Genomic DNA, 16,804 nt, shown 5'->3' on the forward strand with positions numbered 1-16,804 from the left:
GATGTCAGGCTGCCATCTCCTGGACAAACAAGGAAATACAGCAGCAGGATGACGAGAAGAGTTTTTAAGGCCAAATGTCAACAGTTACAGCAGTAAAAGGGTAAAGCCGGAAAAAATGAATTCGAGCCAAGTTTTTCACTGGACCGCAAGTGAAGAGAAACTATTAAAAAGAAGCACACATGTCAAATACAGAAATCATCAACTTTTCACAATTTTTTATGATGCAAACGAGACAAATCAGATAAAACTGGGCCTAAGTTGCTTTAATTTCTCAGAGCCAATTCTTTTAGGAAAAATGCCTGTTTGTTCTTAGTAAATAACAACAAAACATTCACACTGAAACATTTTGAAACCAACACAACTTGTAAAGTGTTTGTGTACTTTTATCTGTAAATACTATAAAATGAGAACAATTTAACATTTGAAAAGTCAAGTGAAAAAAAATCACACACCAAAATGTTTCCCTCATCCTCATCAGCACTTTTAGGAATAAAACAAAGCATCTGAAATTATAAAAATTCAAAGGCAACTGAGATTGAATCATAGAAATTAAAAGGAAATTGAGATCATAAAAATTAAAAGGAAAAAACATTTTTTAACTTGTATGTTAAACAAAGAATACAAAAACTTAACAGAAAACAAGACCCTCTAACTTCTTTCATTTCTGAAAGTTTTTTTCTTTTTAAATTCCAAAACCAAAAAGCTTCATAAGAAGTTAATTAGTTCTCTTTTTTGTGTGTGTGGTTTGTTTTCAGTGGTACACACTTCTCAACCACACTAAACTATAAAAGGGTGGGGGGGAGTCCATAAAGAATTTATGTGTAAAGATAAAAGAATTTTTTAAACAATCTACCCTTTAGCAGAAGAAATTGGGGATCACTTTGAGTGTTAATGTAAAATACATTAGTCTTTGCCAGCAGGAGGCCCAGACCTGTTGGTGCCAAGAAGGTAACAAATAGTCTCTATCCGCGGAGGGGAAATGGGCGCTCGGCGGGAGCTCGCTCCCCTGGAGGGTCATTTATAGAGAGCACTATTTGTTAACCGGCTTCTGCTACCACAGAGGGGTACCAGCAGAGTTTAATGATTTCAAGGATTCCAAAGACAATGGTTTAATGATGCATGATTTAAGCACATTCACAAATTCCAGATATTTAACAATTTAGATTTTCAAACTGCTATCACCAAAATGGTGATAGGAACAGGATATATTGCTAGAGGACTGAGGCATAACTGGAAAATCCAAGATAAGAGATAGTCTGCACGTACTTGACACTAGAAAAAAGTTAGACTTAAAGCAACTGGAAAATGCCTTGTTGAAGAGGAAACCAGCGGCCTACCACCACGTTTCACGTCAGTCAGCTCATTTTGGACTTAAAAACAATTTTTTAAGGAGAATCATAAAATAAATCCCAAATTACCTGTGAATAATTCGAATAATCTGGGGAATGAGTCTTCAACTAAACTGCTATATTTTCATAAAAAACCAATCATCCACCTCTCACCCCACAAAACTTTTAAGAATTTTGTTTAAAAAACAAAATGCTTTCATCATATTCATTATTTACAAATTATATTTTCATTTTATAATGACACATTTATCATATGGGCAAAGGCAGGTTCATAATTGTGAGCACACAAAACTCAGTTTATTCCTGTATTATTATTTATTATTATTTTATACACAAACAACTTTAAAACTAATTTTGCCCCCCGCCCCCACCCCCCGGTATTCTGGTCATTGAAAAGACTTCCAAAATTCCATGTTGGACATTTGATTTTAATCTAAGAATTAAAATTTTCATTTCAGAAAGCTATAGCAGGTCAGTTAAGCTTCTCTTAACTTTAGCCCAAAGAGAAAACAAGTTTTACAATTACCATCTACCCTAATTTTTAAAATTTTTAGCCAGTTTTTTTGGAGTTTTTTAAAAAATAAAAACACATTTTTTAAAACAACATTCCACCTTGTATTAACATCCACTCTCATAGTTACATTACTTCCGTCAATTAAAAAAAAACCTCATCTAGATGTAATACGCCAATTCTAAAAGATAATTTTTTCAACAGACTCTAACCCTTTGGTGGTGAATATGTACTAACATAAAACAAACTTAAGAGACATATTATTGGGTCTAAAAACAACCCTTTTTAGCAAAATACTAATAAAGCATTTACCATTTGGGAGGACATATTTAATAGAATGTTTATTTTTTAATGAAAAGAAATTCACTTATTTCTACTTAAAAGTAGGTTCGACTCACATGACTTTATATGAAATGTTTAAACACTGACGTTGAACAAGTAACAGGAGCTAGGATGACAGGATCTCTTCGCACGGGTGGTCGGCACCCCCCATGCCAAACGTTCTGCAGGGGACGTCAGTTATTGCTGCAATTCTCCGACGTGGTTCATTCTTCCGGCATCATCTGGAGAGCCTTCTCCCTTCTGGCTGAGGAAGGGTCTTCTTTTAGAGCATTTGTGCTTCGCGTTTGCAGCGTCTCCAAGTGCAGATGTACAAAAGCTCTTCCGCCTTTTCCCAGGTAAATGGGAAAAAGTGTCCGCAGAGCCCTCACTGTTTTCTTGATTTGATATGGAGCAGGGTATCCCCATTTTTTGTCTGAAGGACACAGTTTTTTTGCCAGGGGACACACTTTCAAATCCTCTGCTGTCCAAGGTATGCATGGTTCTCCTTCTGGTTCTTCGGGAGGGGCAGGAAGTAGAAGGAACTGGAAGTGAAATCCACACAAGTCCTTCACTTTCCAAGTCTTTCTGTAGCCTTGTGCTACGTCGGACTCTTGCCTCCCTATTTGTTCTCTGAAAGGTTTGCTCTATGGAGTCAGACAAATCTTTACACAGTTCAGAATTTCCCAAACTAGTTTCTGCAGAGCTGCCCACACTGTAGGAAGGTTTGGGCATTCCATTTTCTCCTGAAGATAAACGCTGACCACCAAGATAGCACACAGAGTGCCTTCGTGGTTTCCCTTCGCAACTCACATCGCTTCTACTTACTGTGGAGTTTCTTCCCAAATCCTCGCTTTGACTTTTCTTTTCTTTTCTTTCGTCACTTAAGACACGTTCTGAATAATCACATTCTTTTTGTGAGCCAGACATGAAACCCTCGGTCTGCAGTTTTCCTTCCAGTCCTACTAAGAAGTCACCTTTTGGCTCACACTTTCCTTCTCCTGAAATTGCAAAGCTCTGAAGATTTTCCCCATTTTGACCAGCAGCAGAAGCCTCTTCGGACTGCCTGATAAAATCGGACTGTGGACCATCTGACACTCTGGGTTTTTCAGCCACAGAAGCACAAAAAATATGGCTGTTTTTATTCTTGGTTGCAGTTTTTAAGTCATTTTCACTTTCCAACTTAACTTCTGCTTTTGGAATAATTTTATTTGCATGGATTCCTATAGTATTTATACTTGAATCCTGATCAGAAGTGGCATTAATAAGCGACAAGGAACTTTTTATGTAAGAGCTGCAGAATTCGGACACACTGTACTTATTGGATTCTTCTGAGTTGTGAGGGAAAAGATTCTTTCTTCCAGGAAGCTTCCTTTCTTCAGGTTCATTTGAGCTGAAATCATCTATAGGCATGTAAATAAGTTGGAATCTAATTAAAAAGTAGCCATAAAAATAAAGTTCAACAAATTGAACAGGTGCCACAATGCAGTATTTTAACCTTTCAAAAATCACAAGACCCACAAAACATTCCACTGTACTTGCCCCATCTGTCATCATGCTCTTTCTCTCGTCGTTCCTTCGCAACCCACAGGCTAAGGGAATAGGTAGTTAATGTATGAATTAATGACGCCCATAACCACAGACCAGAAAAATGAGAACTGTATCTGAATTGCTTCCTCTATTCTAATATACTTCTCTCACCACAAGGTCAATGAGTGGGAGGCAGCTACCTTTCCCATTTCCCTAAAAACAGATCTCTGAAAATGGGCAACATCATGCTTCTGAAACTTAGAGGAAAGAAAACTTAGAATTCTGGGAGATCTAAGGTCTTTGCCAAAACGGTTCTCTCTGAAGACTTTAGATCTTACACTTTGTGTTAAAAAATTAATACAGCCCTGGCTGGTGTAGCTCAGTGGATTGAGCGTGGGCCTGCGAACCACACGATCGCGGTTCGGTTCCCAGTCAGGGCACATGCCTGGGTTGCAGGCCAGTTCCCAGCAGGGGATGCACGAGCGGCAACCACACATTGATATTTCTCTCCTTCTCTCCTTCCTTTCCTCTCTAAAGATAAATAAATAAATAAAATCTTTAAAAATTAATATAAAATGCACTGTATTATCAAATAGAGCCACATTTGTTCCGATATTCTAAAAATTTCCTCCCTTCTGCCTCAGTCGCTCACTAAAAGTCATCCTGCAGGGAACTCATGCCACGTGGAGCCTGCCACATGTTTTCGGCACACTGTGTGACATCAGAGGTGAAAAGAGTCATAGGTGATACCATCATGAAGATTCTGAAGTTACACGGCACCGGCTAAACGAATGCAGGCTGATGTGTCTACCTTCCAGTGCATTCAATTCAACATTGCCTCTCTTGTTATCTCAGATAATGAAGTTTTAAACTGGCCCGTCAAATGAGTATATAAAATGTTCTAAACAAAATCAGACCTGGCAGAGGTATAAACATAAGCTGAACAAAACATCTAAAACACAAGGTTTAGATCTGAAAGGTCTATGTCCGTGGTTTGGGTAACTAAAATCATGCCACGGGAAGCTGGAGATGAATGCGTAGGCTCCACTCGGGGCCACCCAACTAACACGGGCTCTTTACACAACTTTAAAAATGGACACTTACGCACTGTTCATGAAATTAACATGCTAAAGAAGGGAAGTAGGGTACAGCAATGGAATTGGCGGGGGAGAGGAAGAGAGGGGGAGAGAAGGAGGGGGAGAGAGGGAGAGAGAGTGAGTAGAGCATGGAAAGAAGGAAGAGAGGAAGAGAACTACTTTAAACCCTTATTACAGCTGATTATAGATCTAAAAAATGCTTCAAATACGTCAGGTATTTCATAAAACAAGTTCTCTGATAAGATGAAAGATGGAAAATATTTACGAACATTGAACATCTTCAGAAAAGACTTGTTAGGAACTGGGGATATAACCAAAATAAGAGTTCCCAGTCTCATGAGGACTGCAATTTGCAGGGAATGGAGGTGGGCTATACACCAGTGGGGCGGGTGCAGTGAGAACAGTTTTCCTGAAGAGGCAGCCAGCACAGCTGAGGCTTCTAGGAGAGCAGCATCAGGCCAGACTAAAAGCAGTGAGGTGGCTGGCCACTCCCTGGCCCCAGAGAAACCACATGAAACGCAGGGGCTGGAGGAGCGTGTGTGTGACTGTGGGGTGGTCCTGTGTCTGTTTAAGCTTGTGTGCTTTCCTGAAGCTCAGAGGCGGGCAGAGCCAAAGGTTTGGAGTGGCACGCCCCATCGTCACCCTGGGGTCCATTACAAACCCTACATGGTATGCTGCACAGGCAGTGCAGGCTATAAATACCGGATGACTGACAAAGGAAGCTATTTTAAAAACGATTCTGTACAAAATTAACCCACCAAATGAACACACTCTTATCATCTGTGGCACGATTTGGTTGATTTAAAATCCAGGCATTACAAATGGGATGCAATTCCAATCCAATTTTTATCAAACTAAGATATCACTTTGCTGACCTTTGCTTTTATTTATTTATTTATTTTTAAGATTTCATTTGTTTATCTTTAGAGAGAAAGGGAAGGAGAGAGGGAGAGAAATATCAATGTGTGGTTGCCTCTCGCGCGGCCCCTGCTGGGAACTGGCTTGCAACCCAGGCATGTGCCCTGACTGGGAATTGAACCGCAGTTGTTTGGTTTGCAGGCCCGCGCTCAATCCATTAGCTACATTAGCCAGGGCTGGTTCTTGCTTTTAAACAAAGCTTGCAGGGTAACCAAGATCAACTCATAGGCGTCACTTTTTATACTATGCTTAGTAGAGCCAACTCTACTGAAGCCTGGGACAAGTACTTGAGTCACCACCTCTCTCTCTGTCAGTGATGAACCACACCCCACCAGACAGAACTCACTCGGTTAAAAAGGAAAAGGAAACAGGGTGAAAAAAATTACTTCCCTCCAAATTAGATGCAGCATCTCGTGCCCCAGCACCTGAGGAGAGGGTCTGAGCTCCCAGCAGAGTCTGGGAAGGGTCTATGACCCAAATGTCACACTGCTGCTTCCTTTGTGCTGGCACAGTAATGTGCAAAGTCGCTATTTTTAATTTATTTACAATTTGCATGGTGAACAGGGAACAGGCGGGAAAGAGAGGGAAAGAGCACAAAGAGGGTGGAGAGAACAGAATGTGAGCAAGGGCATGGGGACAGGTACCTGAGAGCGCCCTGCAGACACCTGGAAGTGGAAGGGGTGTCTCGGAGGCCTCGGGCAGCTCCGGGATAGGACTTAGAAGTGGCTTCTTAGAAGCAATGTCTCGTTCCCCATACAGGTTCTTCTGAACACCCTTCTTTCTTCTTCCTTTCTTCTTTTGGGAACTTTTTAAAGTCTGAGAAAATGTATTAAAACACAGTGAGTGGAAAAGATGTAGCACCATATATCTCAATTTTGACCATTTGATATCTACAGAAACACTTAAGATCAGTTCCATCATTAAAGACTCCAGAAATCTGAGTCAGGGGTTGAGGGCTAGGCACCTTACACAAAGCCAAATAAAATTTAAAGCAGAACTCAATTGCCAAATAGTAGCAAAATGTTCTATATTTGCCAAAATAAGCTCTGGATAAGCCAAAAACAGATTAGATGGAGAGACTAGGCAGACTTAAGACATGAGGTACCCGTATAAGACACAGTTAGGGTGGCGTGGGACTAACCCAGGAGTTCCTACCGGAAGTTAGGGGAGTCTATGGATGAAGAAACAACGGGTATGTACATGGAAGAGAATGCAAAGCTTAGCAAGCTGATTCGAATGACATAAGATTTAATCAAGATTTAAATGAATAGGTCAAAATAAAATGGATTTTTAACAAGCACAAGTAGATGATGAGGGGCAAAGGTTGGTAATAATGGATAGAAAACATGCAGATCTCTATAAAAATGAGAAACTGCTTTAATCGTATCAGGAATGCAGTATTAAATCTAGTTCTGACAGCCACTTCAGTAACGGAGAACTAATGTTCTACATTAAGCAATCGTGTTATGTGGAAAAGAGGGAAACTCAAACACTGTACTGAAGAGATCCTGAGCAGAAAGAAACAGATTCAGTGTGATGCTGCTGGAGAGCCCAGACTGCAGGTCAACACAAGGACCACGTTTGTAACAAAGCTTCTCAGGAAATGGCATGCATGCGAACATTCACGGGGAGGCTGCCTGGGCAGGGAATGACTGGCCAGACCTGAGACATAAACATACCGGACGTGGTCTTTAGGGAGCCTGCAGTCTACCGGAAACTGTAACGGCACTACGGGAAGACCACAACGGACTATGGATAGGGGAAGATTTGTGTCTGGCCTTGGGGAGGTGTTCGAGGCAGGCACCATGGGAAATGTGATGGCTAAGTTAAACCTGAAACAGGCAAGGACTGTTCTGGCTGAGGATGGGAGTGGTGCAGGAAGGCCCTTCAGAGACAATGGCACTCTGGGCCCATGTGTAGGAGCAGATGAAGCTAACAATGCAAGCAGGGCCCTGTCCACACTGAGTAAGAGCTCACTGAACCCAGGGAGTAACAACATTTGACATCACATTCAGGAAGTCATTTGGCGACAGCACAGAAACAAGTGACGTGAAAGAGTAATTTTCAGAGCGCATTGGTGTTGGGGACCGATCTGCCTGGTTTCAGGAATTGTAACTACCTCCCATGGCTAAGGATGAGCAAGCAACCTCTGGAATGCAAGCCACAGGAGACAAAGCTGGTCTCTGGCAACAAATGCTGCCTCAGTTTCCTCCTCTGACCATGCTGCCCCCAAAGCATGGTCAGAAGTCCATGCCAGGTAAGTCTCCTCACAGTGTAGGGGGCGGGGGGCAACCTAAGCCAGACTGGATCACTTGGGAGGCCATTATGGAAGGACTTGGCGCGGGGTGGCTGCAACAAAGAACAAGCAATGGACCCTTGCCTCCCCCCCGGCCCCCGCCCCGCCTATGTGACATAGCCTGAGTCCCCATGTCCTCTGGGAGAAGTGCTTCCTGGCTCTAATCCACTCAAGCCTGAATACCTGATGGGGAAGGGGGAGGGGTGCAGCTCCTTGCCTTGCCAGAGCTGGTCAAGGGGGAAAATGTGGCATCACAAAAAATTCCTAAAAAACCTGTGAAACCTGCTCTGCCAGGAGTGCTTTCATTCATATGATAAGGGTCTGAGCAGGAAACCCTAGTTTCTGTAAAACTCCCTTCCTGGCAGACACTGAGTCAGACTAAGCCCTCAGATTTCTTTGAAATGTTATCTACTGTTTGATCCTTGCCGCCCTGTATTCCTGTGTATTACAACCCAATAAAAGCCCCTGGAGAAAGGGGCTCGAGGCCTTTTTCCCCTTTGAGGGATCGGCCACCTTTCCTCCCCAAGCAGATCACATCTTGGTAGTGTTTACTTTCATCTGTGGTGGATGGGGGAACTTGTGGGAAAAGTCACCCTCACACATTAGTGGCCCAGAATTGTATGTTTCTTGAAACGTCTACAGATACCCTGTAAAAATGAAACAAAACATTGCATGGAAAAACAATTTTGTAATGGCTGGTACAAGATAAATGTTCCTCTTGGTGATTTACTATACACATTTAACATTACGTTTTCTGAGAAATCCTCAGTATAATCTCTATATTCATTAGGAAATGCTGGGTTAAATATTTTACCATGAACCTTTTTATTTTTCATGGAATTTCTGCTGACTTCCATGAAACAGCTGGGAAAATGATAGTTCGGCCAATGGAGGTAGAAGGCAAGAGAAAACCATAACTTGGCTCCATAGATTAGTTGCAAATGTATTTCGCTTCTGGTGCTAAAAGACTCCTGTTCAAATCCTGACTCTGTTCCTTAACTGCTTTATAACCTTAGGCATGTTACCTCACCTCCTTGTACCTCACTTCCACCTCCTCTGCAAAATGGAAATCACAATAGCACCGGTATTCAATAAGTTACTTTAGGTGAAATGGTGAATTACAAAGGACACAGGGACAATAACAAGGGTGGGGTGGAAACAGGGGAGGGAGGGAGGGCTGGCGTAGTGGGGGGGGGGGGAGGCAGAAAACTGTACTTGAACAATGAAAAAATGTTCAAAAAAAAGAGAGAGAAAGAAAACAGAGCTTGACCCAAGTGTGTTAACTATTCCCTTCCTACTATGGGGGAAATTTTTTTTCCTTAATATTTTATTTATTTACTTTTATAGAGAGGGGAAGGGAAGGAGAAAGAGTGGGAGAGAAATGTCAATGTATGGTTGCCTCTCATGTGTCCCCTCCTGGGAACTGGCCTGCAACCCAAGCATGTGCCCTGACTGGGAATTGAACCGGCGACCCTTTGCTTCACAGGCCTGTGCTCAATCCACTGAGCTACACCAGCCAGGGCTGGGGGAAATATTTTTAACATCAAAAACTATGCTCCTAGTATTACTGTGTGACATAGACCCTACATAGCTGGTTAATATACTAGTCAATCTTATAACCTCTAGAATAGTTTGATTCATATGTAGGGAAAAGTCCCTCTTTAGCCAGATTTTGAAAACCTTTGTTGATATAAAGTCTCCAGCACCTCACACATAGTGACTTCTCACCAAACATGAATGAAGGAATGCATGAATGAGTATGAGAGAAAAAAGTACAATTAATTAAACTTCATAACACTTGCTAAACATGGTGAAAGATGAATACTCTTTTTTTTATGGTCATGAGTCAACAGAGGTAAACCACCCAAAAAGAAGACTGGAGCACCTGTGGTCTGCTGTGAAAACACATCTGTATTATCCACGAGAAGGCTTCATCCTCAAAGGCCAGAACAGCATTTGAATCTAAGCCAATACAAAGGCCTTGCTTATACTGTAGTTAGCAAAAGCAGCCGCTGGTGACCGGAAATGTAGGGAAGCCATGCAATCTAGAAATGGTTAGGTTAGAGCATGACTTGGAGCAAAGGACAAGTGAACCCCTAAAGTGACTCCATTTTCTCCAGAGTCACCAATCTCTCTCCTCACGCAGCGAAGGAGGTTGTGCAACAGAAGCAAATGCTTACTTTTTATTTGCACAATTAAGATTTATATACATGGTAATAAATCAAATTGTACAGGAAAGCTTCTGATGAAAAGCATGTACTTCGCTACCCCTGCTGTTTACTTAATGGTTCCATTTTCAGTTTTGTAGGTAGCTCCATCTCTTTCAGTAAGGGGCTCATGCTGCTATATTTTTTACTTTTATTTATAATGGAAAATGCCAAAAACACAAAAAGTAGAATAGTAGGTTGAATCCCATGTTCTCATCAACTATGTTTAAAAATCACTAACACGGAAATCAAGATTCATCTGTAACCGCCCCCCCCACCCTGATTATTTTAAAGTAAATCCCAGACATTACATTTTATCCAAAAATTCCACAGTATCTCTGAGAGGGAAGAGCTCCTATTTTCCACCATGAAATAAAATACTTTATTACCTGACATTGTATTTTATTGATTTTCTTCCTCTTTTACAATGGAGTTTTATTTTTCCAGCTTTACTGAGATATAAATGACATACATTTTTTTAAGTTATTTTATTTACTTATTTATTTTTAGAGGAGGGGAAGGGAAGGAGAAAGAGAGGGAGAGAAACATCAATGTGTGGTTGCCTCTCATGTGACCCCCACAGGGGACCTGGCCCACAATCCAGGCATTTGCCCAGACTGGGAATCGAACCGGCAACCTTTTGATTCACAGCCTGCACTATCCACTGAGCTACAGCAGCCAGTGCTAAATGACATATAAATTTAAGGAATATGTACAATGTAATCATTTGGTTTATATATATGCACATACACATACATGTATATATGTATACATATATACTGAAAAATTACTTCTCCATGTAACAACAAATACTACTCAGCAATAAAACTGAATAACTTGATACACAAAAAAACCTGGACAAATTTCCAGCAAATCGTGCTGAGGGAAAAAAGCCAGTCTAAAAGGTGACACTGTGTAGGATCCACCCAGGACAGCACTCTGCCACTGCCCTGCTGTGATGTGTGCCCCAGTGCTACAAGATGTCACCAGCACCACTGGGAAAAACTGGGCACAGGGGACCTGAGGTCTAACTCTTCTTACAACAGCATGCACTTCTCAAAATATCTCAGAATGAAACATTTAAACACTAAGAACCACAGTGACAGCAATTTTCCCTCATGTTTCAGCAGAATTCAGAGCTCTCCAAATTGCCCTTAAAAACCTTTTTAGAGCCCTGGCTAGTGTGGCTCAGTGGATTGAGCACGGGCCTGCGAGTTAAGGGATCGCGGTTTGATTCCCGGTCGGGGCACATGCCTGGGTTGCAGGCCAGTTTCCAGTGGGGGACGCATGGGAGGCAACCACACATTGACATTTCTCTCCCTCTCTCCTTCCCTTCCCTTCCCCTCTAAAGATAAATGAATAAAATCTTAAAAAAAAAAAAAAACCTTTTTAGAATTATTCAAATCAGGCCCTGTATCAGGGCTCCACACATTCCATGTGGCTGATAGGTCCCTTTAAACCTATGGTCCCTTCATTTTTCCCTCTTGCCTTCCGAGGAATAAACCGAGGCGTCTGCCCCACACAATGACCCAAACGCTGGATCTGGCTCACTGTAATGACGGTCTACATTTTCCTGCATCCCCTGTATTTCCCACAGGCTGGTCATTAAATCTAGGCTTGGTAAGATTCAGCTTTGAGATACACACACATATTTTAGAATACAGCATCTCATGGACGGCTGGATGCCTCCCTGCAGCCTCGAGACCTGCTCTCCAGTGGCATTAGGGCCTGTGTGTTTGTCTGACCCATCCATGACTCCCTACCACCTGCTTCCTGAAGTTCAACCAGCTTTCACGAACGTGTCATTTTTATTTATTAGTGGAAATTCTTCATCAATTATTTACTTGAAATAGAGTTCAAACTTGATTTTGTAATTTTTAGAAAAATTAGTTGATGCTCTAGACAGCAACAGTGGCCTTCTAGTTTCGTTATTACTTTTAATTATCATGAACTGAAGCATTTTTTTTACATGTGATGTTTGTGTTTCAATGTATTACAGTCATCCTCTCCGACAATCACACTGCCCCACCTTTGGTCAGTGGCAGTCCCTTCCCAGTGGCCTGGTGTCCTCTGACAGGGCCCTTCCTTGCTTGTACACTGGGACAGACCGAGAGCACCTGCTACCTTTGCTACCTTTGCCGCTGTGAAGCTGAAGGCAGTGGTCTCACTAAGGAGCCCCGCCGCCTTCCCGCGGGAGGGTCCTTAGGACCTTCCAGGGCCCAGAGGCTCTTTCCCAGAGTGAGAAAACACCCACAACCATATATATTAGTGAGAAAACTACTCTAAAGGAAAAAACGTGAATTCATACTGTTATTTCCCATTCAAATTTTGTCTAGCAAGATTTTGAATTTGATTTTAAATTGTTTTTTGCCTCATAGTGAAAGTCTTCATTCCTAAAGTGAGTTTTTAAAAACTGCTCATTTTCTTTATTCTAGACGTAGCTCCTCTGTCCAGACAAGCACTCCACACTGCTTAAGCTGTCTTTGCAGTTATTTTTGTCCTCACGATATACCCCACTGAGATTTTCCAGATTTCTAAGCTTGAAAAATTCTTTGTGAGGTTAAGCCTCTATACAGTTAGATAATTTGTTTCATTGTTTTTAATTTTTAGGGATTGTTCTTTTTCCTAAATTTGATTTGATTGTGTTTGATAGCTACCTAAAAACATTTACACAATTCAGTGTCAAAAGGTAAAGCAGTCAAGGACACCTAGCTTTCATTCTTTTCTATTCCCTCCGGTTGCCCCTTCCTGGAGGTAACCACTTATTATTTGTGTTTGCCTTACTCTCCCACTTTCATTAATTAGATTTTATGTGTTTGTATATATATGCATACTTATATTATTTTTTAATGTTTCCTACTTTCTTAGATAGAAAGGTAATGTTAGTTGGCCACATAAAGTGCCATAATGAAATACTCCAAGCCCTGGCTGGCGTAGCTCAGTGGATTGAGCACAGGCCTGTGAACCAGAGGATTGCGGTTCGATTCCCAGTCAGGGCACATGCTTGGGTTGCAGGCCAGTTCCCTGCAGGCCAACTCCCAGCAGGGGATGCACGAAAGGCAACCATACATTGATGTCTCTCTCCCTCTCTCCTTCCCCTCTAAAGATAAATAAATAAATAAAATTAAATAAAAAAAAAAGAAATACTCCAGACTGAGTGGCTTAAACATTATTTTCTCACAATCTTGGAAGCTGAAAGTCCAAGGTCAAGGTGTGGGTAGAGCTGGCAGCTTCTCTGAGCCTCTCATTGGTCTCCAGATAGCTGCCGTCCTGCTGCCCCTTCACATGGCCTTCTACCTGTCTCTGTGCCCCCGGGGTCACCTTCTAGGTCTCCTTTTATACCTATGTAAAATCTATGGATATTTATTTGTTAATTTACTTAAAAAATTATTACTTTTTTATTACCACCTATGCCCCTTGTGCCCTCTTCCACCATTACCTGTCCCTCTCCCCCCTTAAAAGGACACCAGTCGGACTGGATTAGGGACCATTCTGTGGGCCTGTTTACTTAGTTACAGGAAATTACCCCTTAAAGGCCCTCTCGCCACACAGCCACACTGTGATGCAGTGGAGGCTGGAGCCCCAGCGGGATTATCCTTGGGGAACACGTTCGTCCCCTAACAGGTAGCTCACTGCACACAGCAGTTCACAGCTCACTTTTTTCACTAACAGTAAACACTTCATGATATCACTCCGTAGTGGTGTTTGGAATTTCCCTTCACTATTTTCCACAGCTACAAAATACACACTTTGTGAACACACCACAGTTCGGTCACAGTCTCACACTGACAGACACTTGGTTTCAGTCTTTGGCATTACAAAGACTGCTGNCACCATTACCTGTCCCTCTCCCCCCTTAAAAGGACACCAGTCGGACTGGATTAGGGACCATTCTGTGGGCCTGTTTACTTAGTTACAGGAAGTTACCCCTTAAAGGCCCTCTCGCCACACAGCCACACTGTGATGCAGTGGAGGCTGGAGCCCCAGCGGGATTATCCTTGGGGAACACGTTCGTCCCCTAACAGGTAGCTCACTGCACACAGCAGTTCACAGCTCACTTTTTTCACTAAGAGTAAACACTTCATGATATCACTCCGTAGTGGTGTTTGGAATTTCCCTTCACTATTTTCCACAGCTACAAAATACACACTTTGTGAACACACCACAGTTTGGTCACAGTCTCACACTGACAGACACTTGGTTTCCGTCTTTGGCATTACAAAGACTGCTGTGATACATAATTCTCCACAATGCATTTTTGTCTTTTTTTGTCATTGGATCTTTGTGATGAACTTCTAGAAATAGAATCACTGGATTAAAGGTGAATGAATGGATGTTTAATTTGGGTTGATACTGCCAAACTGCCCTCCACAGGGGCTGTTCATTACCAGAAAATGTGTGAGTGTGCTGTTTACCACATAGCCTCACCACGCTGTCAAACTTTTGGAATTTTTCCTAATCTCAAATAATAAGAAATGGCATCTCAATGTAGTTCTCTCATTATGATGAGAAACTCTGAACACTTTTTCATGTTTAAGGGATTTTCATTTAAATTTTGTGGAGTTTTAAAAACATCCCTTGCCCTGGTTGGTGTCACTCAGTGGACTGAGCACTGGCCTGCTAACCAAAGGGTCACCGGTTCAATGCCCAGTCGGGGCACATGCCCAGGTTGCAGGCCAGGTCCCCAGTGGGGCATGAGCAAGAGGCAACCACACATTGATGTTTCTCTCCCTCCTTCTCTAAAAATAAATAAATAAATAAAATCTTTTTAAGAATCTCTTGGATATTTTCCTCTAATTGTTCACTTTTTACTCAATTTAGAAGCTTTTTTAATATTAGTGGTCTCAATGCTTTGTGTTTGATATGAATTAAAGATACTTTCCCCAGATTTCTCCTTTGTCTTTTCGATACCCTTAGTTTTTTCCCACGCATGCTCCGTGTTTTTGGGGTCCAATGGAGTGAAATTTATTAGCCTTATATTTTAGTTTCCGGGTTTTGATTCATATTTTTGGAAAATTTCTCTACTTCGAGAGTTATGAAGAAATTCAGTGTTGTGAATTCTAAAGCTAGGTCCAAGTCAGTGATGCTATTTATTTTTTTCAAAAATTCTCCAGCTCTATTCAGGTGATTAACCAAAATCATACACATTTTGGTGTACAATACAATTTTTTTAAAGGTGTACAACATGATTTAATATATGTATATATTATAAAAACATTATTATAACCAAGTAATAAACACACCCATCACCTCACAGAGCTACCAGTTACCACTGTCCACGTGTCTGGGTAAGATCCGCTCTTGCAGAACACTTCAAGCATACAGCGCGGAGCAAAGCCCCACTCCCCCCAGCCCTGAAAGATGAGGCTACTGCTCACTTAAAGGAAACCTTCCTCTGCCTGTTGGTTCTGGCTCACCAGTTACCTTTGAGTTTGCACTTGTATTTCCTTGCACCAACTTCTAAAATATATCTTGAACCCCTTATTTTTAAGATGCTAATCATAAGATGCTAGTCACAGTGTTTACTATGGCCAGGCGTGGTTCTAAGCATTTCATAGGTATTAACTCATTCACTATTTCCCATGAGCTTATAAAATAAATGCCATTAACACCTGCATTTAAAGCCAACAGAGGGATCACGGCTCCTGCCCACCACCCAGTGCCAGGAAGCAGCAGGACTGAGACCCCAGCTGACACTGCAGTTAGTGTTAACCTCTCACCTCCACTCTTTCCAGCCACTTCTGCCTTCTGCTCTTAGCTCCACCTAGATCATCTTGTACACAATCTCACTGTTCAAGCTGAGCCCTTAGCTGAAAGTAAATCACCTTTCCATCACCTTGGGGCTGCCTATGCACTTTCCACTGCCCTGCGGGACAGAGACCCCACCCCTTTCCTTTCCTCTGGTGCCATCCGCGCCCTGATGATTCACAGCATCACCAAACATCCTTTTCCTCACTTCCTCACTGTGTGAAATCACGGATGCTTCAAAACTTTTGCATACAGACTTCTTTTTGAAAGGGTATATAACTACCTTGCCTTTTCTTCTATGGCACACCTTCAATTTTCTTGCCCGTGGGCCCTTCTGCCCTGTCCCCAGAGACCTCTCCCGGGAGCACCCCTTCTCTCACACAGGCCCGAGTAAGAACCGCTGGTGGCCCAGCTGTCACCCGAGGTTCCCTGGCACCGCTCTGCCCGATGGGCAGATCCACCCAGCCCCAACTGCTCAAGCCTACTTCATTCTGCCCGAGTGGCACCCCCAGTAATACCACAGTAACACTCAAAGTCCCTGAAATGGCTGAACGTTTTTTCCTTCACACTTAAGTAAATTTGGCTGGTCCAGAATTTTGGGCTGAAATCAAGTTTCTTTCAAAGCTTTAAATGTCCCAGTGAATTATCCTTCTGCATTCAGACTGCCGTGAAACCTGACACCACTCTGATTACTATTTCCTGGTAGGAAAAGTCCACTTTTCTCCTTATTCTTACTGTTCAATTCCTTTCTTTAGTTTGGAGAAATCCTCTTGTTTTACTTTGACGTCTCCCGTGCTACTTTCTTGTCCCAAGACACCCACGAAGACTCC

The 16,804-nt window shown here is 42.2% G+C and overlaps 1 protein-coding gene across 2 annotated transcripts in view; it reads right to left on the reverse strand.

Moving 5' to 3' along the window:
• Positions 1–1,927: 1,927 nt before the first annotated feature.
• Positions 1,928–16,804, reverse strand: part of CDCA2 (cell division cycle associated 2) — a 52,930-nt gene continuing 38,053 nt past the window's right edge. For both annotated transcript variants that reach the window (XM_037038675.1, XM_037038674.1), the window contains exons 14-15: positions 6,368–6,539; positions 1,928–3,581 (exon numbers count right to left, since the gene is read on the reverse strand). In XM_037038675.1, coding sequence (XP_036894570.1) covers positions 2,380–3,581; positions 6,368–6,539 — 1,374 coding nt within the window. In that variant the 3' untranslated portion in view covers positions 1,928–2,379. The remainder of the gene's footprint in view (positions 3,582–6,367; positions 6,540–16,804) is intronic.

This window comes from Sturnira hondurensis, unplaced genomic scaffold (assembly GCF_014824575.4).
Source record: "Sturnira hondurensis isolate 20B ecotype Veracruz unplaced genomic scaffold, ASM1482457v3 Scaffold0024805, whole genome shotgun sequence".
In the NCBI taxonomy this organism is placed as follows: domain Eukaryota; kingdom Metazoa; phylum Chordata; class Mammalia; order Chiroptera; family Phyllostomidae; genus Sturnira; species Sturnira hondurensis.